General features: G+C 54.7%; 1 protein-coding gene across 1 annotated transcript; it reads left to right on the plus strand.

Moving 5' to 3' along the window:
• The first annotated feature begins 7,295 nt into the window (after positions 1-7,295).
• Positions 7,296-23,950, plus strand: PTPRH (protein tyrosine phosphatase receptor type H). The gene is made up of 18 exons (XM_047836080.1): positions 7,296-7,346; positions 8,995-9,028; positions 9,246-9,512; positions 11,403-11,502; positions 11,686-11,924; positions 13,066-13,335; positions 14,276-14,575; positions 14,920-15,186; positions 16,994-17,072; positions 17,194-17,241; positions 20,117-20,207; positions 20,584-20,674; positions 20,951-21,027; positions 21,121-21,255; positions 21,503-21,625; positions 21,842-22,002; positions 23,353-23,488; positions 23,596-23,950. The coding sequence occupies exons 1-18, from the start codon at positions 7,296-7,298 to the stop codon at positions 23,704-23,706; spliced, it is 2,580 nt and encodes an 859-aa protein (XP_047692036.1). The 3' UTR covers positions 23,707-23,950.
• The last annotated feature ends 657 nt before the right edge of the window (positions 23,951-24,607 follow it).

Genomic DNA, 24,607 nt, shown 5'->3' on the forward strand with positions numbered 1-24,607 from the left:
GCGGGTCACGGTCACGCTGCCCAGGTCCTGGGTGCTCTGTCAGCCATCAGAGCACGGAGGTAAAGTGAAGACCCTCTCTCTGCCCCCCCCCATTACAGCACCCCCAGAACAATCTCCCGCCCCGTGGAAAGTGCTGAGGAGGGAAATTTCCCGCCTCTATCTGTCTAAAGAGTATCTTCAAAAATGTTTTAAATGTTTATTTTGAGAGAGAGAGCATGAGCAGGGGCGAGGCAGAGAGAGAGAGAGAATCCCAAGCAGACTCCATGCTGTCAGGACAGAGTCCAACTCGGGGCTCGAACTCACAAACTGCATGAGATCATGACCTGAGCCAAGATCAAGAGTTGGGCTTCTGGGGCACCCGGGTGGCTCAGTCGGTTAAGTGTCCGACTTCAGCTCAGGTCATGATCTCGCGGTTGGTGAGCTCGAGCCCCGCATCAGGCTCTGTGCTGACAGCTCAGAGCCTGGAGCTTGCTTCAGATTCGTGTCTCCCCTCTCTCTCTCTGCCCCTCCCCAACTAGCGTTCTCTCTTGCAAAAATAAATAAATGTTTAAAAAAAAAAAAGGCTCCCAAAGGACCGAGCCACCCAGACACCCCTTCAAATTTTTTTTTTTAATTGAAATGTGCCTACAGACAACATCGTGTCTGTGCAACAGTGTGTATGTCCATGCGTGTGTGCGGTGGGGACAAGTAGATCTGGTTTCCTAACAACTGTGAACTTTTATGATACAGTATCGTTGACTGTCATCACTGTGCTGTGACCATGTCCTGTTTGAAGTCGTTTCTATTCAATTCCAGCAAAAAATGTGGTCATGGCTTTATTGAGACGCCCTTCATATACCATCCAACTGCCCATTTAGAGTGTGCAGGTTATGGGCGCCTGGCCGGCTCAGTCAGTAGAGTGTGTGACTCTTGATCTTGGGGTCAGGAGTTCAAGCCTCACGTTGGACGTTGGAAGAAAAGAAAAAAAAAAGTGCGCACGTGAATGGTTCATGGTACATTCACAGAGTTGTGCAACCATCACCACAATCCATTTGGGAGCCTTCATCACCCCAAAAAGAGACCCGTGCCTTCCAGCAGTCACCTCCCCGATCACTTATCCCCTCCGGCCCAAGGCAACCACCGGCATAATTCATCTTTAAACGTGTTACCGATCCTTTGGGATTTGGGTCCTTTCCAGGGTTCCACAAGGACAAGTAATTAGGATTCTACGCAATTCCAGTGTGAGGGTTCCCCCACACCACCAAGCAAAAGTCCCTGACACCCACTGGAGTCCCCCAGTTCAAGTGCATTCTGATGCTGGCTACCTGGAGACAGTCACAGCCCAGAGTGGAGGGCCAGGCCCCACAGGAAAGCCCCGCCCCTCCCGGAGGCCGATTCGGATCCAGGCGGTCACTTGGGCTTCTGACCATCTGCTATATAGATCAGAGGTTCCTGAGACCCCCTCCCTGGGTTTGATTAGTATGCTCAATAGAGCAGCTCCCAGAACTCAGGAAAGCATTTATTTCACTTACCAGATCACAGATTTGGGGCCAAAGGGATGTGGCTCACGGGAGAGATGCCAGGCACGCGGAAAGGACTTGGGGGTTCCGTGCCTTCTCTCCACACCTCCAGGTGTTCGCCGACTTGGCAGGCTGCTTTTTATTTTTTAGAAATTACTTTTTTTCCCCATGTTTTATTTATTTATTTTGAGAGAGAGAGAGAGTCCCAAGTTGTCAGCACAGAGCCCGACGCAGGGCTGGAAATCACAAACCGTGAGATCATCACCCTGAGCCGAAATCAAGAGTCGGACGCTTAAGCAACTGAGCCACCCAGGCCCCCCAGTTTCCTGCTTTCGATATTGAATTATGTGTGTGTAAGATGTTACCACTGGGGAAAGTGGGACAAAGTTCACACAGGACCTTTTGTACTATTTTTTGCAACTTCCTGGGAGTCTCTAATAATTTCAAAATAAAATGTTTGAAAAACAATTTAGAACTTTGTTCATCAACAAAACACCCCACCAAAGATATTTTTCTTCCTTCTTCTTCTTCCTGTCCCTCTTCCTTCCCTCTTGAGACATTTCAGTCCTGAAGCCATTTTGCGGGACTGAGCAGTGCAGGCATCCCCAGTGGCGGTTCATCGTGAGGGTCAGAGTTCAGGCAGGGCGAGGAGGGCGTTCGCACGGCGGGCAGCTTCCTGTGCAGAGTCAGAGATTGAGCAGGGCACACGGGTCTTCGCAGGGGTGAGGAGGTGGTGGCAGAAAGGGGGAACAGATCACATACAGGAGGCTTGCTCATGTTAAGTATACAGAAGCTAGACCTACACTGTCAGAGGAATGTGTTAATAATAACAGAGAGAAAAAGTGAATGAGCCACACGTGAAAAGATGCTTCATATCACTGGTCGCTAAGGAAATGCAAATCAAGACCACCTCACGCCCGTTAGGATGGCAACCACCAAAGAAGAAACTCAGAAGTGTTGGTGAGCATGGGAGATACCCCGGGCACCGTGGGTGCGAATGTAGAATGCTTCAGCCACCGTGGGAGACAGCATGGCGGTTCCTAAAATAATTTAACATAGAGTTACCATACGATCGAGCAATCCTGCTTCTGGATCTATGCCCGAAATAATTGAAAGCGGGGTCTCAAAGGGATATTTGCACACCCAGGTTCAAAGCGGTGTTGTTCATAATATCTGAGAGGCGAGAGCCGTCCACGTGTCCGTCAGCGCGTGAGTGAATAAGCAAACTGTGGACTATTCTGTGTACGTCCATGTGGTTGGTGGTGAGTTGTCCCCAAACCTCACTGATGACCCCACACCCCTCCACACACACTCTTGACAGAAGAGCTTGGACTACCACGCCCCTGAGCCCCCTGGGGGTTCCCTCCGGAAGATTCAGGGGGGGTCCTTGCAGAACTGATGGGAACTGTGCTTTCTGGGATTTGTGGATGAGCTTGGGGTGGATGAAGGAGCAGGGGACTGTCTGATGCCTTCTCCTAACAGGCCTATCTTCCTTCCCCTTTGCAGGCTCCATCCCAGTCAGAGGCCTAAGGGTGGAGGCTCAGACTCCAGCTCCATCACCCCGAGAAGGGAGGTCTCTGAGGGTCCAGGCCCTCAGATATACTTCTATGGGATCCAGTTGTCTAAGGAGAGCATCCCAGGTGGTGCTCACAGCACCTCAGAGACCCTGGCTTGTTGTGGATGCACGTGAACCCCAACTTTGTATGAATTCTTCGTGTGAACAGGGCAGAGTGAGCGGCTCCAGGGAGACCCTCTGCACGTCTACAGGTGACAAATGACCCTCCCTAGGGATGACGCTACCAAAGAGTAAAAGTAAGGTCGTTGCATTTGTTGCCTGGGGGTGGCATAAGAAAGTGCCACCAACGGAGAGCTTAAAGCAACAGTTCTGGAAGCTGGAATTCTGAGATCGAGGTGTTGGTCACACTCTGTTTGGAGCCTCAAGAATCTTTTCTTGCCTCTTCTAGCTGGTGACCTTCGGCCTTCCTTGGTCTGAAGACACATCACGCCGATCTCCGCCTCCAGCCTCCCAGGGTATATTCTTGCTGTTTGTGTCCAAATTTCTCTCTCCTTCTAAGGACACCAGTCATTGCATTTAGGGCTCGTCGTAATCCGTGCAAACTCATCTTACCTTGGTTACACCTGCAAAAACCCTACTTCCAAATAAGGTCCCATTCACAGGCACCAGGGGTTAGGATGTGGACATATCTTTTTGAGGGACACAACACAATTCGACCCACAACAGTCACCGAGTTGAGGATTAGCAAAGACCACTTCCAGCTTTGAGGCAACAGTAGGAGGTAATTAGTAAAGACAGTGCTCTAGCAGAGTACTGTGGGAGCCGACACTCCCATGACCTTGTTGAGACACATAGGCAGCGTGTCCACAGGTGAGATGTGGTCATCTGGCTCTAACGAGGAGAACAGGAAATGATGTCTGTGGGGCCTCCTGACTCACAGATCAGGGGCGGAGGGCCCCAGACTGACATCCCATCCTAGGCTTCTAGCTTCTGGGCCCTCGTTCTAGAGAACGTCCTCAGCACCCAGGTCTGTCCCGGTGTGGTGCAGGTACTCAGGGATTTGGGAATGCTGACCGTGTCCCGTCTCTTAGTGTCTAATCCGGTGACAGACCAGGGGACACAGGACCACACCATGAGCTCTGTCATCCTGATGTGGACAGCTCCTCTGGGCCCTGACCATCCACCCTACACCTACGGGGTCCAGTGCTGTGAGCCAGATTTCGCCAGTGAGATCCTGAACATCTCAGGGACATGGGTCATGGTGGGGGGACTGGAAAGGAGGGCCTGGTACACCTTCACCATCCAGGAGAGAAGGAGTGGAGTCTGTAGTGATACCCAAGTCTTTGACCTGCCCACAGGTGAGACACACAACTGTTCGGGATTTGGCACTTCTGGGCTGGTAGGAAGGGGCTGCTCTGGGCCTCTTTTCGAGGATCTGGACAGTTCATTTGAGCTCAAGGGATGGAGCCCTGTTGCTAGGGGGTGTCCCTCCTTAGCAACAGGGCTGGGCAATCACCACACATTCCCAATCTATCTCTGAGAGAGCTTTAGAAGACAAGACATACCCTAAAGTATCCACGTCCAAGTTTCTGGTCTCCAGACTCAGCCAGCTCTGGACTTTGGCCTCACCCAAAAGACTCCATTCACCCTCCACCTACTGGGTCCCCTGGACTAGGAGGATGTGACAGGTGGGAGACCCAACATCATGGACGCTCCACTGGAGGAAGGGGGCCTGGGAGGCTGAGACACATACCCCTTCACCGAGTAAAGATATCTACAGGTGCTCTGGGGCAGAGAGCAGGTGAGGGAGATGTTTCCAGGAACCGCACCCCCACGTGCCTGCTCCCAACACGGTCACGAATTTGCACAAGGGAACTGCGGTGAAAGGTCCCCACAGTCCCCCACTCTCCGCTCTACATGTACTGGGTCCAGCGAAACCCTGGAGGACATCTCAAGGGACAGCAAGATCCCCAGGGACATCAGACCAACCACACAGGCAGGACCAATGACAGTTGGTATGAGGTGCAGACCCTGGAACCCGGGACTCTGTACACCTTCAGCGTGTGGGCAGACAGGAACAACGTGACCGGTTATGCGCAGAGCCTCCTTGCATCCACAGGTGAGATGGGCCCCCTTCTACCTGGTGGGAGCTGAGGTGGGGTCCGGGGGCAATGGGAAGAGTGGACTCCAAATCCCATCAGGCCATGGGGTCATGCCTTGCTAAGCTGCAGTGATACAGAGAGCCCAAGGGCTCATGGGAGTGGTAGTCCGAAGGGATCTGTTGCGTGTCCATTGGGGGAGGCCAGAAAATGAGAGCTGAAGAGGTATTTTGGTTTTGGGAAGAAGATTGGCTAGACCCCCCAGGACAGATCTTCCTGTGGGAGGGGTCTGTCCATGTGGGATCTCTGGCCAGCTCAGTCCTACCGGGCCATGGTCATGAGACCGTCTGGGATGGAATAAGGGCCCCGTCTGCCTCTGACCTGCCACAGGGAGAACGCAGGTGAGCAGAGCCCCACGGAGACAGGTACCTGGAATGAATGGGTAGCTGAACCCCACTGTCAAGATCATTGTCTTTAGAAATAGGGTAGGTGCAAATGCCCTGGGTACCCTGGGGACACCTTGGACAGAAGACTCATCCTAAAAGAAACAGGCTGATGAAATGCCTGGGGCACAGAATTGAGCCCCCTCTCCTCCTCTGGGGCAGGGATGGTGTCGAAGCACTGAGATGCTCCCAGAGCCAGCAGTAAAGTGGTAACTGCCTCTCCCTGTTTCCCACTTTATCCCATGTGCTTGACAAACGAGGATTCATGTTACAGAAAGTGGTAAAAATGACCAACGCGTTACTATGTGTGCACATGATGGGGTCGCTGCCTGCATCCAAGATGGCCCCAGGGGTCCATGCTTCCGGCTTCCACATTCTTGCGCGGTCCGCTCCCACATGAAAGGGGCTGACCGGCATCCTGAGGAGGATGTGCTGAAAATGATGGTGTGTGCCTTCTGAGGCAAGGTCATCAAGGATAGTGTGACTTCTGTGTTGTTCTTGCTCTCAGGTCCTTCGCTCTGGAGGAGGCTGGTAAGGTCACACAGGCGGTTGGTGGTAGGAATGAACAGAATCAGTAAGTCAACAAAAATGCCCTGAAAAGCTCTTCTGGACTCTGGAGGTCTTAGGGATGACCCAAAAATTGGGGCGCCTGGGTGGCTCAGTTGGTTAAGCATCCAACTCCATCTTGGCTCAGGTCACAATCTCACGGTTGTGGGTTCAGGCCCTGTGTCGGGCTCTGCACTGACAGTGTGGAGTCTACTTGGGATTTTCGTCTCTGCCCCTCCCCTGCTCACTTGCACTCCCTCAAAATAAATAAACGAACAACGATTACAAATAAATAAATGTGGCTATGATTTATCAAGCGTTTTAAAAGGGCCGGCCATCATTCTAAGATTTTATATGTACGCAGTCATTTCTTACCCACAGTATATCGATAAGCAGTTGTATTCACGTTTTTACAGCTGGGGAATCTGAGTCACTGCGAGTCTAAGCCACTTGGTCAAGGTCAAACGGGGCGGGGGAGGCAAATAAGCAAATACTAACAGTTTGGCCTGTGACGGAAATAGCACAGGGTCCTGACCCCGTCCAACCCAGTGTGGTCCATCTCTGACTGCATCCCCAGGGAAGGGGAGGAGGGAGATGGTTGGAGGACAGGAGGAGGGTGCACCTGGCGGGAAGGGGGGGCGGGGGGGCCCATATGCCATGTCATATGTGATAGGCAGACAGGAGTGATAATGAACAGGGCTCACACCGTGAGGGCCGCTGTGCTGTGGAGGCAGGGAGAGGTGACGGGGCCTGAGTCAATGCACAGAGCCCACCGCAGGACAGGGCTTTGGACCCAGCCTCCTCTGCCCCTTGACAGATGGAGCTGGAGCTGTCTCTTTCCCAGGCCTGACTCCGGCCTGACCATTCAGGACCTGCTCTGTGCATTCATGGCGGCGGAGGGGAAGCGGCCCCTGACCCAGGCGATTTGGGTGGGGCAGTGTGAGGGGACGCGGGAGGGGAGACCCCATGGCAGGCCTGAGAGGCAGGGCCGGAGCGCAGGAGTGCGCAGAGGTGAGGACCGGGCTGAGGGGTGGGGCGGGGCCAGGAGCCTCCACTTCCTCCTCCTCCCTTCCCACCCTGGCCCGTGGCTTCACCACCATGAGACTCAGAAAGGGGAAATTCTCGCGTTTAAAGTCCAGCAGGTGGAAGGTCAGGGCTGGGACACCTGGGTCCCTCGGCAGTGTCTGGAGACATGATGGGGACCGGAGGGAGCCTCGGGGCCTGGGGGAGCCTGGTGCTGCTGGTGAGTGCTCCCAAACAGGGGTGGGGAGCTGGGATCCTGAGGGAGTAGGAGCTTCCCAGAGAAGGAAGCAGGCTTCCGGCTTGTCAGTGAGCCTCACACCTGGGCTCTCAGATACTGCCGTCCACTGTGAGAGTGAACTGTGCTTTCTGGCAAGACTCAGGTGTGCCCTCGAAGACCCAGGAGTCCGGGCCCCAGACCCTCCTCCCTCAGACCCAGGGGTCCCAGCCCCAGGCCTCCTCCCTCAGACCCAGGAGTCCAGACCCCCAGCCCATCCTCCCTCGGACCCAGGAGTCCCGGCCCCAGGCCTCCTCCCTCAGACCCAGGAGTCCTGCTCCCAGCCCCCTCCTCCCTCAGACCCAGGAGTCCTGCCCCCAGCCCCCTCCTCCCTCAGACCAGAGGTCCAGGCTCCCAGCCCCCTCCTCCCTCAGACCCAGGAGTCCAGGCCCCCAGCTCCTCCTCCCTCAGACCAGAGGTCCAGGCTCCCAGTGCCCTCCTCCCTCAGACCCAGGAGTCCAGACTCCAGCCCCTCCTCCCTCAGACCCAGAGGTCCAGGCTCCCAGTGCCCTCCTCCCTCAGACACAGGAGTCCTGCTCCCAGCCCCCTCCTCCCTCAGATCCTGGAGTTCTGCCCCCAGCCCCCTCCTCCCTCAGATCCTGGAGTTCTGCCCCCAGCCCCTCTTCCCTCAGACCCAGGAGTCCAGGCCCCCAGCCCCTCCTCCCTGAGACCCAGAGGTCCAGGCTCCCAGTGCCCTCCTCCCTCAGACCCAGGAGTCCTGGCCCCCAGCCCCCTCCTCCCTCAGACCCAGAGGTCCAGGCTCCCAGTGCCCTCCTCCCTCAGACCCAGGAGTCCAGACTCCAGCCCCTCCTCCCTCAGACCCAGGAGTCCAGCCCCCAGCTCCTCCTCCCTCAGACCCAGGAATCAGGCCCCCGGACCCCTCCTCCCTCAGACCCAGGGGTCCAGGCCCCCAGTCCCTCCTCCCTCAGACCCAGAGTCTGGGCCCCCAGCCCCCTCCTCCTTCAGACCCAGGAGCCCAGGCCCCCAGTCCCTCCTCCCTCAGACCCAGGAGTCCAGACCCCCAGCGCCCTCCTCCCTCAGATCCTGGAGTTCTGCCCCCAGCCCCCTCCTCCCTCAGACCCAGGAATCAGGTCCCCAGACCCCTCCTCCCTCAGACCCAGGGGTCCAGGCCCCCGGCCCCTCCTCCCTCAGACCAGGTGTCTGGCTCCTGGTCCCCAACCTCAGTATCTTCCCCCATTACCACTTTGCTGATTAACTTCCTGCCCCTCGTCTTCCAGAGCCATAGTTTTCTGAATGTGTAACCATTATCCCCTGGCCTTATCAGTGGAGCCAACCCTAGCTCCTGGGTCCCTGGAGCCCCGCCCCTGCCACACTCCCGGCTGCAGCACACACACACCAAGAAAAGACAGATGGATGTTGCAGTGACCTTTGTTAGAGCAGAGCCTCGAGGGAGGAGACAGCTGGCTGTGTCCCTCCTCTCCCTCAGGCCCCAGTGACTTGGGTTAGGGCAGAGGACAGGAGGGTGGCTGGCCAGATCCCTCCTCCCCCCTCCCCCCTGCCACCAGCCCTGCAGTCTCCCCTGGGTCAAGGGAGACGAGGCTCAGAGTCTGACTCTCCCCTCTGTGTTCTCCAGGGCCTGTGCAGCTGGACAGGGGCCAGGGCGGCTGGTGAGTGACCCCTGCTGAGTCTACCGCCCACACGGAGAGGTTGCACCCAAACCCGTGTGAGCTCTGGTGTGGGGAGGTGGTCTCACGGAGGGCACGGTGATCCATGGCCGGCACTCAAGGAAACGGTCCTTTCTGGACTCAGGCAAGCGCTGGGTGTCGTGGAAGGCCCAGTACTGACCTCCTGTGCTCACACTGGGCCCTCCTTCCTGATCCTCAGCCCCCAGCCCCGGCAGGAACCTGACTGCGGAGGACCGGACCCCCAGCTCCATCACCCTGCAGTGGCAGACGCCCCATGGCCTGGACCGGAGGCACCACACCCCCTGGGGCCTGTGGAGCGGACGGGATGGCGGAACTGAGGCCCCACGCACGACCGACACCAGTTTCACGGTGGACGGACTTGGGCCCAGGTCTCCGCATGAGTCTTCCGTGTGGGTGCAGCAGGATGAGACCAACAGCTCCAAGCAGACTCTGCAAAACAGCACAGGTGAGAGGCAGTCATGGCCATGTTCTCGACTTCTGCTTTTCCCAAAAGGTGGCCGGCAGCGACAAGGACATGGCAGGTTCTGTCGCCCGAGAGAAATTGAACGGAAGCCAAATGTGTAAATTTAAGTTTTCGATCAACCACTTTAATGTTTGTTTGTTTATTTATTGAAAGAGAGAGAGAGAGAGACAGAGCATGAGCAAGAGAGGGGCAGAGAGAGAGGGAGACACAGAATCCCAAGCAGCTCCAGGCTCTGAGCTGTCAGCACAGAGCTCAAAGCCGGGCTCCCACCCACGAACCGAACCGTGAGATCACGACGTGAGCGGAAGCCGGACGCTTAACCGACCGAGCCACCCAGGTGCCCCAATGTCAACCACTTTAAAAATAAGTAAAAAGATGGGTGCCTGGCTGGCTCAGATCAAGAGCATGTGACTCTTGATCTCCAGGTTGTGGGTTTGAGCCCCACATGAGGTGTAGAGATTACTTAAAAAGACAAAGAAATTTAAAAGTAGTAAAATGAAACGTGAAATCAATTATAAAATGAGAATTTATTTCGCTCAATAGATCCAAAATATTATCATTTTAAAAAGTTTATTTAATTATTATTTTAAAAAAAAATTTTTTTTCAACGTTTATTTATTTTTGGGACAGAGAGAGACAGAGCATGAACGGGGGAGGGGCAGAGAGAGAGGGAGACACAGAATCGGAAACAGGCTCCAGGCTCTGAGCCATCAGCCCAGAGCCCGACGCGGGGCTCGAACTCCCAGACCGTGAGATCGTGACCTGGCTGAAGTCGGACGCTTAACCGACTGCGCCACCCAGGCACCCCAAGTTTATTTAATTATTTTGAGAGAGAGAGAGAGCACATGTGCGAGCAAGTGGGGGAGGGGCAGAGAGAGAGAGAGAAAGAGAATCCCAAGAAGCCTCCTCACTGTCAGTACAGAGATCGACATGGGGCTCGAGCCCAGGTCAGATCATGACCTGAGCCAAAATCAAGAGTCAGATGCTTAACTGACTGAGTCACCCAGGCTTATCCATTTTCAAAAGCAGGCTCCACGAGCAACATGGGGCTCGAACCCACACCCCTGAGATCAAGAGTCGTGTGCTCTACTGACTGAGTCAGCCATGTGCCCCCAAATATTATCAATATTATCATTTTGAAATGTAATCGACATATAAAAGAACCAGAAGATAGTTTACATTTTTTAAATGTTTATTTCTTGAGAGAGAGAGAGAGAGAGACAGAGACAGAGACAGAGACAGAACGAGTTGAAGAGGGACAGAGAGAGAGGGAGACACAGAATCCGAAACAGGCTCCAGGCTCTGAGCTGTCAGCACAAAGCCCGACACGGGGCTCGAACTCACGGACCGCGAGATCACGACCTGAGCTGAAGTCGGCAGCTCAACCGACTGAGCCACCCAGGCGCCCCCGTGGGGCTATTTAAAATTCAGTTCACTGGGGCGCCTGGGTGGCGCAGTCGGTTAAGCGTCCGACTTCAGCCAGGTCACGATCTCGCGGTCCGTGAGTTCGAGCCCCGCGTCAGGCCCTGGGCTGATGGCTCAGAGCCTGGAGCCTGTTTCCGATTCTGTGTCTCCCTCTCTCTCTGCCCCTCCCCCATTCATGCTCTGTCTCTCTCTGTCCCAAAAATAAATAAACGTTGAAAAATAAATAAATAAATAAAATAAAATTCAGTTCACTAAAATGGAAAATCCAGTTTCATGTTTTATGTGCTCAAGAGCTCAGATGAGGGGGTCCCAGTCCCCCTCCGTATCCCCCTGGGATAGTGTCTCTTATACTGGGCCTTGGAACAGCATTTCCATCTTTGCAACAGCTCTGTTGGAAACTGCTGGTCTAGACCCTTGCTACTCAAACTCTGGTCCATGGGTGGGCAGTGCCGGCGTGTGCCGAGAACCGGCTGGAGATGCAGAGTCTGGGTCTCATCTCAGACCCACCGAACGAGAACCCGAATCTTAATGAGATCCCCAGTGTTATGTACGCACACTGAAGTTGGACAAGTGCTTGTCTAGACCACACGCCTTACCTCTCCTGGGACCAGAAGTCGAGGCAGGACTGGACACTTTGAGGGCTAAAAATGTCCACTGACTGTACCCCTGATCTGCTCCCTTGCTGACACCGGACCCCTTGCCCTAATTTTTCAGGCCCCTATGCCGTCAGGAACTTGAAGGTAGAGGCTCAGACCACCAGCTCCGTCACCCTGATCTGGGAGGAGCCAGGTGACCCTGACTTTCAGAACTACGTCTACCGGATCCAGTGGACTGAGAGTGAGACGAAGAACACAACCAACACCAGCTTCGTGGTGGACGGACTGCAACCCGGGTCCTTGTATGAATTTGCCGTGTGGGCAGAGAAAAATGGAGTCGCCAGCAACGCCACAATTTGCAACGCCACCACAGGTGAGTGCCACCTGCTGCAGTTCTCTCTCGCCTTTAAAAAACGTTTATTTAGGGGCGCCTGGGTGGCTCAGTCGGTTGAGCGGCCGACTTCACTCAGGTTGTGATCTCGTGGTCTGTGAGTTCGAGCCCCACATCGAGCTCTGTGCTGACAGCTCAGAGCCTGGAGCCTGTTTCAGATTCTGTGTCTCTCTCTCTCTGACCCTGCCCCGTTCATGCTCTGTCTCTCTCTGTCTCAAAAATAAATAAACGTTACAAAAAAATTAAAAAAAAAATAAAAAACGTTTATTTATTTTTGAGCATCTCTTTGGGTCATGTTGACCAGGAGTTGAAGAAAGAACATCACAGGTTCTGAGCTGGGATCAGTCAGGGTCTGGGACCCTCTAGAATACAGACATTAAGACTAGGGGATGTCTCTCCTTAGCCACCAGGACTGTGTAGGGAGCACAGGCACGTTGCCTCAACTGTGGGGACATTAGGTACCATGGAATGTGGACACTCTGACCCTCCGACTCTTCTTCTCCTGGTTCCCAAGTGTATCACGGTCTTGAGAATGGAAGCTCAGGCCACCAACTCCATCACTCAGATTGGGAGGTGCCCCCTGGGCCCTGGCCTTTGAGACTACATTTATTGGGTCCAGTGAACTGGAGAGGGAGACAGAATTGAGACCCAACACTTATCCAAAGCTTCAGTTTCACGGTAGAGGGACCCAAAACTGGGACCTTGTATAACTTGTCTCTGTGTGGGCAGAAAAGAATGAATTCTGTGCTGGTTCCAGACAAGAACCCCAGTAAGTCCCCCGATGACAAACATCAATGCCCACTCTCTCTTTTGGTGAGAGCTGAAGAACCAGCAAAGATCGCACCACCTTTGGGTTCTGGGATGCAGCCACCGTCTTTATGGTCTCGCCGAGCTGTGCCCAAATCCTGAGTCCACAGGAGACAGGTGGCCTTTTCTGGGGACGGGCCTGTCTGGGAGTCTGTGGCTGAGCATAAGGCTGCAGGTGTCCCGTCCCTACCCCCAGGTTCCCTGTCTAGAAATGCTCTTTAACAAGGCTGGCTGCCCCAGGAGGAGGTCCGTCCGTGTGTTTTGGACTCTCGTGGACCAGGGAGAGGATATTCTGACCCTCTGTTCCTTCTGCCAGTCCCCAACGCAGTGACGAGCCTCAGTGTGCAGAAGCAGACCAACAGCTCCATCACCTTGAGCTGGACAGCTCCCTCGGACCCAGATCATCCTCTCTACACCTACGGGGTCTCATGGGTCAAGGAGAGCACCAGCGCCATTAGCATCCGGAACACCACAGATACCGGGATCATACTAACAGAACTGGAAGCTGGGAGCTTGTACATCATCACCGTCTGGGCAGAGAGGAATGAGGTCAGCAGTGACAACCGGACACTCACTGGAGCCACTGGTGAGACTCGCGCTGGTTCTAGACAGAGCCAGTACTATTGGGATGGGAGAGAGAGAGAGGGTTGGGGAGACTTTGGTGACCCCACGTAGCCTCATAGAACCTTGAGCTTGTAAGTCTGCCTTCTAGGAAGAGTCCGTCCTCTGCAGCCAGAACTTTCTAATTGTGAGGTCTGTCTTTGGGGATGAAGAGAGCCCCTGACCATCCAGCACCACCCCTCAGGAACCAACAAAGCCAGAAGACAGAAGGGCACGGCTCATCCCAGTATAATAGCTGAACCCCAAGCAACCCAGCTCTCAGCCTATATGTGAAGGGTTCCAAGTGTGACAGGAGCCAAAATTACCCCCAGGAACTAGGTTCACTGTGTGTGCATGGAGCCTGGAACTGTTTAGTCTTCGGCTATTTGGGCTAAGAAGACTAAAGACAACAGCTCCGTCAAGAAAGAAGGGCCCGGGGGCGCCTGGGTGGCTCAGTCGGTTAAGCGTCCGACTTCAGCTCAGGTCACGATCTCATGGTCCATGAGTTTGAGCCCCGCGTCGGGCTCTGGCCTGATGGCTCAGAGCCTGGAGCCTGCTTCTGATTCTGTGTCTCCCTCTCTCTCTGCCCCTGCCCCGTTCATGCTCTGTCTCTCTCTGTCTCAAAAATAAATAAAACGTTAAAAAAAAATTAAAAAAAAAAAAAGAAAGAAGGGCCCAGAAGTAAGGAAGGACCCTGCCTCGGTCTGCTCACCTGAGAAAGGTGATGCGTAGGACCCAGGGCGATAGACTCAGGACAGAGAGGGCCCCGGTGATCCTGGTCCCTACCTGGCCTCTTTTCTGAGGTTCACTCTTCTTAGGAAGTGGACTCGTCTGGTGACTGAGGGGTCAGGGAAGGTGGGCAGGCTCAGGCGGGAGGGTCCTTGAGGATACAGCCATCCCCTTGACCTCCTGTCCTCCCTCCTCAGCTCCCAACACAGTCATGGATCTACACAAGGAAAACCAGACGAGCAACTCAATCATCCTACGGTGGAAGGTCCCCACAGACCCTCACTCTCAGCTCTACACGTACTGGGTCCAGTGGACCCCTGGGGGACATCCCCAGGGACAGCAAGACCCCCAGGGACATCAGACCAACCACACAGGCAGGACCAATGACAGCTGGTATGAGGTGCAGACCCTGGAACCCGGGACTCTGTACACCTTCAGCGTGTGGGCAGACAGGAACAACGTGACCAGTTATGCGCAGAGCCTCCTTGCATCCACAGGTGAGATGGGCCCCCTTCTACCTGGTGGGAGCTGAGGTGGGGTCCGGGGGCAATGGGAAGAGTGGACTCCAAATCCCATCAGGCCATGGGGTCATGCCTTGCTAAGCTGCAGTGATACAGAGAGCCCAAGGGCTCATGGGAGTGGTAGTCCGAAGGGATCTGTTGCGTGTCCATTGGGGGAGGACAGAAAATGAGAGGTGAAGAGAGGTGTTTTGGTTTTGGGAGGGAAAGGATGTGCTAGTTCTCAGAGAATTGGCACCAGCGGCGGGAAGCGGGGGTAGGGTGGGGAGATGGAAAGGCACCCTGTATGGCTCCTACTGACTCCTCCTGTCTCCTCCACCCAGCCCCGAGCCCAGTCACCATCACCTCCTGCATCAGCACCTCTGGGGGCCACGGGGTCATCTTGACCTGGTCCTGCCCCATGGGAGGCTACGAGGCCTTTGAGTTGCAGGTGGGTGGACAGCGGGACTGCCAAAATGGATCGTCCTGTGGGAGGGGCGTGTCTGTGTGGGATCTCCAGCCAGCTCAGTCTTACCCAGCCACCGTCACCACCATCTGGGATGGAATGAGGGCCCCGTCTGCCCCTGTGACCTGCCACACGGAGAATGCAGGTAAGCAGATCCCCACGGGGACAGAGCTACAGTGAAAGACTCTCTAGATCCCATCGGGCTCTGTTGTGAAGGAGTCTTACCTACACAAGGGGTCCTTTGTGTTTCCCTGCTTGCTTTCTTTGCTGCTTTCTTCAAAACCGCTTTCTTGAGATATAATTCACATACCATACAATTCACCCACTGACAGTGTACAGCTAATGGCTTCACTACACCCACAGGACTTGGCCAACCCATCACTCTTACACTATTTTCATTACTCACTAAAGAAAAATCACCTCCTTACACCATCAGCCCCTAATTCCCTCACTTCCCCACCAACCTGGCCTCGGTAATCTCAAATTTATCTTCTGTCTCTATAGATTTGCTTGTTTTGGACGTCTCCTAAAAATATCATCATCCTTCTGTGATGTATGTCATCAGTCTTTGGTGGCCGGCTTCTCTCACCTGCTGTACCATTTCTAAGGTCCATCAATGTTGTAGCACGTATCGGTGCTTCATTGCCTTTTATTGTTAAATAATATTCCACTGTATGCAGAGACCACATTTCGTTTATCCGTTCGTCTGTGGATGGGTCCGTTGGGTGGTGTCCACTCTTTGGCTATTATGAGTAATGGTGCTATGGACATTCATGTACCCATTCCTGTGCAGAAAGGAACTTTCTTTCTCTTGGGTATATCCCCAGGAATGGAGTTGTGGGATCAAGTACTTAACTCTGTGTTTATCTTCTGGAGAAGTGCCAAACTTTTTTTCCCCAACATGACTGCACCATGTTCCACTCATCGGTGGCGTATTTGGGAGAGGTTTGGGCCTCATACTTAGTAAAACTCTGATCATATACCTTTGATGGTGGCCATAAGCTTCACTGGGCCCCATCTGTCACCTTCTATGAATCAGGACCTCTTATAAGATTGCGTCTCTTATCTGGAGAGAGAGAGATGGCAGGTTGGGGCAATGATAGATAGATGCCCAACTGGGCTTCTCTGGTTCCTGCTGCCCAGGAACGTCTCTTGCTTAGCAGCAAAGAGGGTCTCTGGAAGGGAGAGGAAAGATCCCTGTGTCCATGGGGACCAGGTCCATTAGGGGAATGGGCTGTGTGGGACCCTTCTAGAGCCTGTTGACAGGTCCTCGTAACCAGGGCTGTTGGGAAGCTGCATCCTGGGGCCACGACAGCTGATGGAGGCAGGCTGGAGTCTGCTCCAAGACCAGATGTCTAAGGACAGACCCTGAGGGATCTGTGCCCATTAGAGCCTGGGGCCAAGACCGTGGGCACCACCACTGCAGGGGTGCCCTTCTGCTAGCAAACAGAACCTCTGAGAACACGAGTCTCTGTTCTGGCGGGAGGCATCAATGCCGTCAATGTGGTTTCTCAATCTTGACCCTACTGACATTTGGGGATGGATCGTTCTTTGCTGTGGGGGCCGTCCTGTACATTGTAGGATGTTGAGCAGTGCCCCTGACCCCCGCCTGCTGGATGCCAGTGCAACACCACTCCCATGGTGCCAACCTAGAATGTCCCCAGACATCGGTGACAGAATCGCCCACGCCAAGAATCATTAATCTGGGCCAAGGAGGGGAAGAGGCACTCTGGCAGCCAGGTTACCTGAGCAAATGATATCTTTGGACCAGGCTCCTCGGGAAAGTTGGGTGGGAGGTGGGGCTCTATCCAGAGGCCTTCTCCTCTCCTTTCTCTGCCCTCGCATCTGCCCTGTCAGCCCTCCGGTCACAGTCTGGGTGAGGACAGAGCTAGGAGAGACAGGTTGCCAGTGGAAGAGGCTGACTCCAACGGTCCCCATACTTCCTAACCCAGGGGTCATCGCCGGAGCCATCGTCGGCGTGGTCCTGTTTCTCATCCTGGTGGGCCTGCTGATTTTCTTCCTGAAGAAGAGGTGGGACTCGTCACAGGGCTGACTGACCGTCTTCGGGTGGGGACGGGGTGGCAGGGAGAGGGTGAGGATCCCTGTTCCGGCCTGACCCCCCAAGCCTTCTGTTCCAATGTCTCTTTCCCAGGCACAAGAAGAGCCAGAGGAAACCGGCACCCAAGGTTCTGGGCTCCAGGTAAGCAGAAAGTGTTGGAGAAGTATCTGGAAGAAGCACTGTCAGGTCAAATCGAGGGGTGCTTGCTGGTCACCGGATAGGTCAACGGGTGGGCTCAGCGAACCCTGACACGCAATGCTCTCTGCCCCAAGGATCGCAAGCCTTTCATCGCCCCCCTCCGCCTGGGCCAGGGGCTCTGGAACCAACTCCAGCTCTGGGATTATGTGCCTCCAACAAAAGATTCACTCAGCACGTGTATCATGTGTCAGGCACTGTTCTAGGCACAGAGGACACCGTGAGAGAAACAAAGATTCCTGCCTTCGTGAAGCTTACATTCGAGCACAAAAAAAATCATTAATAAACAAGATAATAGAGGTTGTGATACAGGAGGCAGTAGAGCAAGAAGTGGCGATAGAAAAGGTAGAAGCCGATTTTATTTTATTATTTTTTCCTTTTGTTTTTGAGAGAGAGGGCAAGCGGGGGAGGGGCAGAGAGAGCGAGAGAGTGAGAGTGAGAGAGAGAATCTCAAGCAGGTTTCATGCCCAGCAGAGAGCCCAACGCGGGGTTCCATCTCCCAACCGTGAGATCGTGACCTGAGCTGAAAGCAAGAGTTGGACACTTAACCTCCTGAGCCACCCAGGCGCCCCAGAAAAGGTAGAAGAATATTTAAGATAGGGTGTTAAAATTAGAGAAAATTGGAGAAAATTGTCCAGGTAAAGCCATACCAAGAAGATGACTAAGAGGAAGTCATTTGTGCACAGACTCATGTGCACATCTTGGGAAATGGCGTTCCAGGAAGAGGGGCCAGCAGGTGCAAAGGCCCTGGGGCAGGAGCATGCTGGGAGCGTTTAGAGAATGTTGGGTATCTCGGCGACTGAGCAGAGTGGCACCAGAGTGTCACGTGGGGGAAGCGGGTCCAGGAAGAAGACAGGAGCAGAACTAAATGCTGCTGAGCCATCCCTCCAAGGATGGACTGAGAGGCGGCCCTTAGAATTGGAGATAAGGAGGGGCACCTGGGTGCCTCAGTGGGTTGAGCGTCCGTCCGACTTCGGCTCAGGTCATGATCTCCCAGTTCGAGGGTTCGAGCCCCGCGTCGGACTCTGTGCTGACAGCTCGGAGCCTGGAGCCTGCTTCCGATTCTGTGTCTCCCTCTCACTCTGCTCCTCCCCCACTCATGCTCTGTCTCTCTCTCTCAAAAATAAATAAACATTAAAAAATTAAAAAAAAAGAATTGGAGATAAGGAGGCAAATAGGATAGGGGGGCTTTGGGGAAAGGGGTCACTCCCCTGTGGAGTGGTGCTGCAGACACCAGGCATTGGTGATGTGGAGAAAAGAAGCAGAGAAAACTGGTGTGTGTGAGCAGTTTAAACGTGCACGGGCTGTGTTAACAGGCTTTGTTGTTGCTTAGGTGTGATAAAGGCAACAGATCCCAAGAGGGGAGTCCTCAGTAAGTCACACAGGCTCAGTCGGGAGGCAGGGGAGGTGGGGACAATGGTGGGCAAGAGCCTTAGTTATGGTTTCCGTGGGAAGGAATGGGTAGCTCGAGGCCAGTGCAATGATTTGGGCGAGCTCCGGGGTGTAAGGGCTGCCTCTGGTTGTCAGGCACCCGGGCCTGAGGGCTGAGGGCAGCTGCATAGTGGCTCAGCGTGTGACAGCCACATGCACGAGGTGGTGGGCCTGTGGGATTGACCACTGCTCAAGAAGGGGGCCGGACTGGCCTCTAGCTCCCGGCCTCCGAACTGGGTCAAGACGGTGTTTATAAAGCTGTCTTACAAGAGGACGAGCAAGAAGGAGCTGGAGCTGCGTGAGGTCAAAGACTTTAAAACAAATTTTTTTAATGTTTATTTATTTTTGAGAGAGAGACAGCCAGCAGGGGAGGGCCAGAGAGAGAGGGAGACACAGAATCGGAAGCAGGCTCCAGGCTCTGAGCCGTCAGCACAGAGCCCAAAGCGAGACTCGAACTCACGAGCTCACGCTGAACTGACGGAGCTACCCAGGCGCCCCCACATTCCCACTGTTGTGCAGCCGTCCCCACCATCTGTCTCCAGAACTTTTTCATCTTGCAAAACCCAAACTCTGTCCCCATTGAACAGGATCCCCCCTCCGCCTCCATCAGCCCCTGGTGCCCCGCCCGGTCTACTCTCTGTCTCTGGATTTGACTCCTCTAGGGACCTACCTCACAGAAGTGGATTCACACAGTATTGGTCCTTCTGTGACTGGCTTATCTGAGCTAGCATAATGTTCCCCAGATTCACCCATGATGTGGCCCGTGTCCCAATGTCCTGCCTTTTTTTTTTTTAATGTTTATTTATTTATTTTGAAAGAGACACACAGAGAGAGTGACCAGGGCAGGGGCAGAGAGGGAGGGGTGAGAGAGAGAATCCCAAGCAGGCTCCGTACTGTCAGCGGGGCTCTATCTCCTGAACTGGGAGATCATGACCTGAGCCGAAATCAAGTCTGACGAAGTTAAGTCTGATGCTTAACTGACTGAGCTACCCAAGTGCCCCATATTTGAAAAAAATTTAAAACACTGAATTGATAGAACCTGAGAACAGATACTGGTTGCCCGAGGCAGAGGGTGGAGGGTAGTTGAGTCGGGAGAAGGGGGTCAAAAGAAATAAAGAGCGACCCCCCCCCAAAAAAAGGCCCAGGGGTGTCTGGGTGGCTCAGTGACTTCAGCTCAGGTCATGATCTCACGGTTTGTGAGTTCAAGCCCCACGGCGGACTCTGCTGACAGCTCAGAGCCTGCTTGGGCTTCTGTCTCTCTCTCTGCCCCTCCCCCGCTTGCTCTCTGCCTCTCAAAATAGATAAAAATAAACTTAAAAAAAAAAAAGCCCTTTCTTTTATCCCAAGATCACAGGGCCAAGGGAAGTTAAACTCTGCCCTTTTCCCACAGCCTCCTGGAGAACATCCCGGCACAAGACTTTGCTGCCCACGTGAGGAAGAACGAGAAGGATGCCAACAGTGGCTTTGCGGTGGAGTACCAGGTGTGGTGACGAGCGAGGGGCTGAGCTGAGCCCCACGTGCCCACCCCAGACCTCGCCACACCTTTCTTTGCATATGCAAAAAAATTCAGGCACAATTATGTTTTCGCCTGTGACACCGTTACGCGCCCTCGGGTCAGCCCTAAGGAAACATGTTGGTTTCCCCGTGTTGTGTCTTCTGTTGCCTACCTCTCTGGTCCCCACTGTCCCCCAAGCCTCCCCAATGCCCTGCAGGGTGATGGTACACATTTCTGCGGGTGCTACAGAATTCCAGGGCGCGGGGGTGAGTGGGGCGGTGCTGAACGGGGGTGCCCTCCGGGGAAGATGGAGAGACTCCAGGGTCCATGCTCCCCACCCCCCTCTCTGCCTCTGCCCGCAGCGATTGGCTCTGGAGGGCACCAAGCAGTCTCAAATGGTGGCCTCAGCCCTCGAAAACAGTGCCAAGAACCGTTACCGAAATGTGCTGCCCTGTGAGTTTTAAAGCCTCTGCTGACTTTACCCCTGGCTGTGACTTTGTCAATACCCCATCCCTGGCCCCTTCCCTTATTCCCTATGGGACACAAAGCTCTTACCCCCTGTGAGGAGGGCACCCGGCCCATTCCTCCCTGCTGAAGTCAATCCACCCTTCTTAGGGCTCCCAGAGCCTGTGTGCCCTCAGTCCCTGGGTCTCAGTCTTGTCTCCACACCTTCCTGGGTCTCCCACGCCTGTCTCTGCTTCACTAACTAATGCTGGCCTCTTCCTCTAGACGACTGGTCCCGGGTGTCCCTGAAGCCCCACCAGGAGGAACCAGGCTCCGACTACATCAACGCCAGCTTCATACCTGTAAGGTTGTGGCTGCGAACCGGGAGGGCGTTGAGCAAAGCTGAGCAGAGAAGGACTGGAGGGGGTTGTGACCTGCCTGTTTTCTCCCATCAGGGTCTCTGGGGCCCCCGCGAGTTCATTGCAGCCCAGGGCCCCCTGCCCCAGACGGTGGCTGACTTCTGGCGCCTGGTGTGGGAGCAGCAGAGCCGCACCTTGGTCATGCTGACCAACTGTGTGGAGTCCGGCCGGGTGAGGGATCCGCAGGGTCTAGGTGTTGAGCCTTGACCTCCCATGTGACCCCAACCTCCTCCAGTACCCTCAGCCCATCCATTGGTCCGTATAACCCAGTGGCCTTGAGAAGGAGGGGTCCTCCTGGCTGGGATGAATCTACACCTGGCTGCCTGTAGGTCTCGCCTCATCACCAGGCACTGAGTACAAGAGCCCCGGTGTAGACGGGCATCAGGACAGGTTCTCTGACCTCTCAGTCGTTCCCCAGGTGAAGTGTGAGTACTACTGGCCTCTAGACGCCCAGCCATGCACATATGGGCACCTACAAGTGGCCCTGGAGGGTGAGAAGGTGCTGGAGAACTGGACAGTACGAGACCTGAGGGTCCGGCACGTAAGTCTGCTCCACCCTGTCAGCCCCACCCCGACCCTCGCTCCCTCCCCCAGAACTATCTGGGCAGTCGACTCCTCAGAACCCCTCCTGAAGCCTAGACTTGCATCACTGTCTCAGGGGACCACAGTGTGCCCAGGGATGCCCCCCACCAGTCAGAAACCAGCCCACCCTGGGGTGCTGAGCGCTCCCTGCCCAGCCTCCCCTCCCTCTCCCTAGATCCAAGAGCAGAAGACACTACGTGTACGTCAGTTCCACTACATGACCTGGCCAGACCACGGCGTCCCCCACTCCCCAGACCCCTTGCTGGCCTTCTGGAAGATGGTCCGGCAGTGGCTGGACCAGACTGTGGAGGGAGGCCCCCCCATTGTGCACTGCAGGTGAGGACCCGCTGGCTCTAAGAGAACGGCCCCTGCCGGTTTCAGGAACCAGAACCTTCTACAGGAGATGGAAGAGAGGAGGAGGGGAATGCGTCGGTGGAGAGAAGGGAGGAAGGGGTGAGGGGCAGGAGAGAGAAACAGTCAAAGGTTTTGAGAAACATTTGAAACACCTCCAGTGCACGCCGGGAACCTCATCCCGCCCATCACTCTCCTGTCGTCGATACTGAAGACTGTAGAGGAGGTTATGGGCGCGGGGGGGGGGGGGGGGCGGAAAGGGGCTTGCTCCAGAGTGGCCGACAGCCTCTGAAATGGGGGCTCTGGTTACAGTGACAGTTGCATTCAGGGAGCACGTACCACCAGTGACGTGATGGAAACTCCGCAGTCACGGTCTTGCTGGTCCTCAGGGCAACCTCATGACCAAAAGGGTTTCCTCCCCATTACAGCGCTGGGGAAACCCAGTCAGAAAGTGAACGTCTTGGGTTCAAGGCGTAAGGGGTCAAGCTGATGCCTGTGGTGGCACTCTTACATTCTCTGCTGCCGCCCTGTCCCTGATAGCACCCCCTGGAGGTGTCCCCAGCAGGGGGTCATCCCCTCCCCCAAGCACAGAAGGGACTCCTGCGTAATGGTTAAGACGGTTGATTTGAACCGGAAAAAGGATCGAAGCACTGGTTCGTTCCACCATGTGGAAGAACCTTGATAACACGGTGCTGAGTGAAATGAGACAGACACGAGAGGTCACATGTAGTAGGATCCTGTTTATGGGAGATGTCCAGAATAGGTAAGCCCACAGAGCCAGATTGATGGTCACCAGGGGCTGGGGAGAGCGGAGAGTGGGGAGCGACTGCTTAGCGGGTACAGGGTCTCCTTCTGGGGGGACGAAAGTGTCTGGGAACTAATTAGATGTGGTGGTCACACAACGTCGCGAATGTACTAAATGGCACTGAACTGTTTACTTTAAAATGGGTTTATGTTTAAAAAATATTTTTGAATGGTCAGCTTGGGAGTTCCTTTTTCTCGTGTGTGAGCTCCAGAGTCTCCAGGGACAGACAAGCGACCTCACTGCTCTCAGCCTCCATTTCTCCATCTGTAAAATGGGTGTGCTGTTAGCTCCTACTTCTCAGGCTTGGGAAAAGTGACAAGGGCGCATAGGGCATTGGAGGCAGGGCCAGGCAGACAGAAGGAGCTCCAGGCAGAGTCACACACAGTGGCTTTTACCACTTACACGGTATCCCCCCAGAATGCTATCTTGCTGAATAAAAAACTCTGATCCCGGGTGCTCCAAAAATAGATCCCTCCAATCAGCCAAGACTCCCCCTTCCTGTGGCCTGACCCCTTCTTGTTCCTGCCTAGTGCTGGCGTGGGCCGCACAGGCACCTTCATTGCCCTGGACGTCCTGCTGCGGCAGCTGGAGCGTGAGCGTTTTGTGGGAGCCTTCAGCTACGTGCGGAAGATGAGGGAGAGCAGGCCTCTCATGCTACAGACTGAGGTGATGGGGTTCCCGAGGGTACAGGGGGGTGGGGGTGGGGCCTGGGGGGAAAGCAGGCCCAGGCTCAGAAGGGCACCCCTCACCCCCTACCCCGTGCTCCTCCTCAGGCCCAGTACGTGTTCCTGCACCAGTGCATCCTGCAGGGTCTCCAGCAGTCACCCCTAGCCCCAGCAGAGAAAGGGGCTTCGTACGTGAACCCGCTGTATGAGAATGTCTAAGCCACAAGAGAGTTGAGACCCCAGTGGAGACTCAGACTCTGGATCTCCACTTGAGCCCAGATTCCTGGAGCCCTGGGAGAGCAGAGGGCTGGGGTCCCAGACACCTGAGTCTTGCAGGAGGAGGGGAGGCCTTGGTGTCTAAACTGTTTCCCTGGAGGACAGAGCGCAGGTGGGAGCGGGTATCCTGGATTCCTGGTCCCTTGGAGGAGGAGGGATGGGAGCTAGGCTTTCCTAGTTCTTCGAGGGAGGAGGAGGCTGGAGGCCTAGGCTGCTGGATTCTGGGGAAGGAAGAAATTCGCGTCTGGAACTCTAGCTACCCCTGGTGCAAAGGCAGACAGGATCCATCCCATTTTTTATTCCAGAAACCAAATCTGTCTTCTAGGATTTGAGATTTCCCTGCACCCCACTGCGTGTACATATCTTTTTCTTCTATCCCATAATTTATTAAATCACTATTCTCCCCCAGAGATGCTTGCTATAGTGGATTTCTGGGTCTGGAAATAATATTGGGGTGGGAGTGGGGCTGGATTCCTGTTGTTTAAGCACTGAGGTAAATGTCCTAGGGAAGAAGCGAGACCCATAATTTTGCACCCGAAAAAAAATGTGTTTGGATGGTTGAGTCTCTTAGAGAGGGCTGGAGGTCCACACTGTGTTCCAGTGTCTGTCCGGTTCCTGAAGCCAGGAGCATAGGGGCTTGCTTCCTGGGCCTGGTGCTAGGAGATCCTAGAGGGTGGGGTGATGTCTAGGGCGGATTCACTAGAGACTTTCACGCTGAGTCTTGTGTCTGGATACCTGACTACTTGGGTACTTGGGTCTCCCGAGACAGTCTCTGGGGTCCTAGGACAGGGCATCCTGGTGGGGGTAGGGGCGGACAGAGGGGGCCTAGATGCCAGACAGTTGG

Source organism: Prionailurus viverrinus, chromosome E2 (assembly GCF_022837055.1).
Source record: "Prionailurus viverrinus isolate Anna chromosome E2, UM_Priviv_1.0, whole genome shotgun sequence".
In the NCBI taxonomy this organism is placed as follows: Eukaryota; Metazoa; Chordata; class Mammalia; order Carnivora; family Felidae; genus Prionailurus; species Prionailurus viverrinus.

What these genes read in the sequence shown, in the direction of transcription:
- PTPRH (XM_047836080.1), top strand. Translation starts at nt 7,296, where the DNA reads ATGATGGGGACCGGAGGGAGCCTCGGGGCCTGGGGGAGCCTGGTGCTG. An exon ending in GGGGGAGCCTGGTGCTGCTG is followed by an intron (nt 7,347 to 8,994) that starts GTGAGTGCTCCC and finishes TGTGTTCTCCAG; the next exon opens with GGCCTGTGCAGCTGGACAGG. An exon ending in GAGACCTGAGGGTCCGGCAC is followed by an intron (nt 21,626 to 21,841) that starts GTAAGTCTGCTC and finishes CCCTCTCCCTAG; the next exon opens with ATCCAAGAGCAGAAGACACT.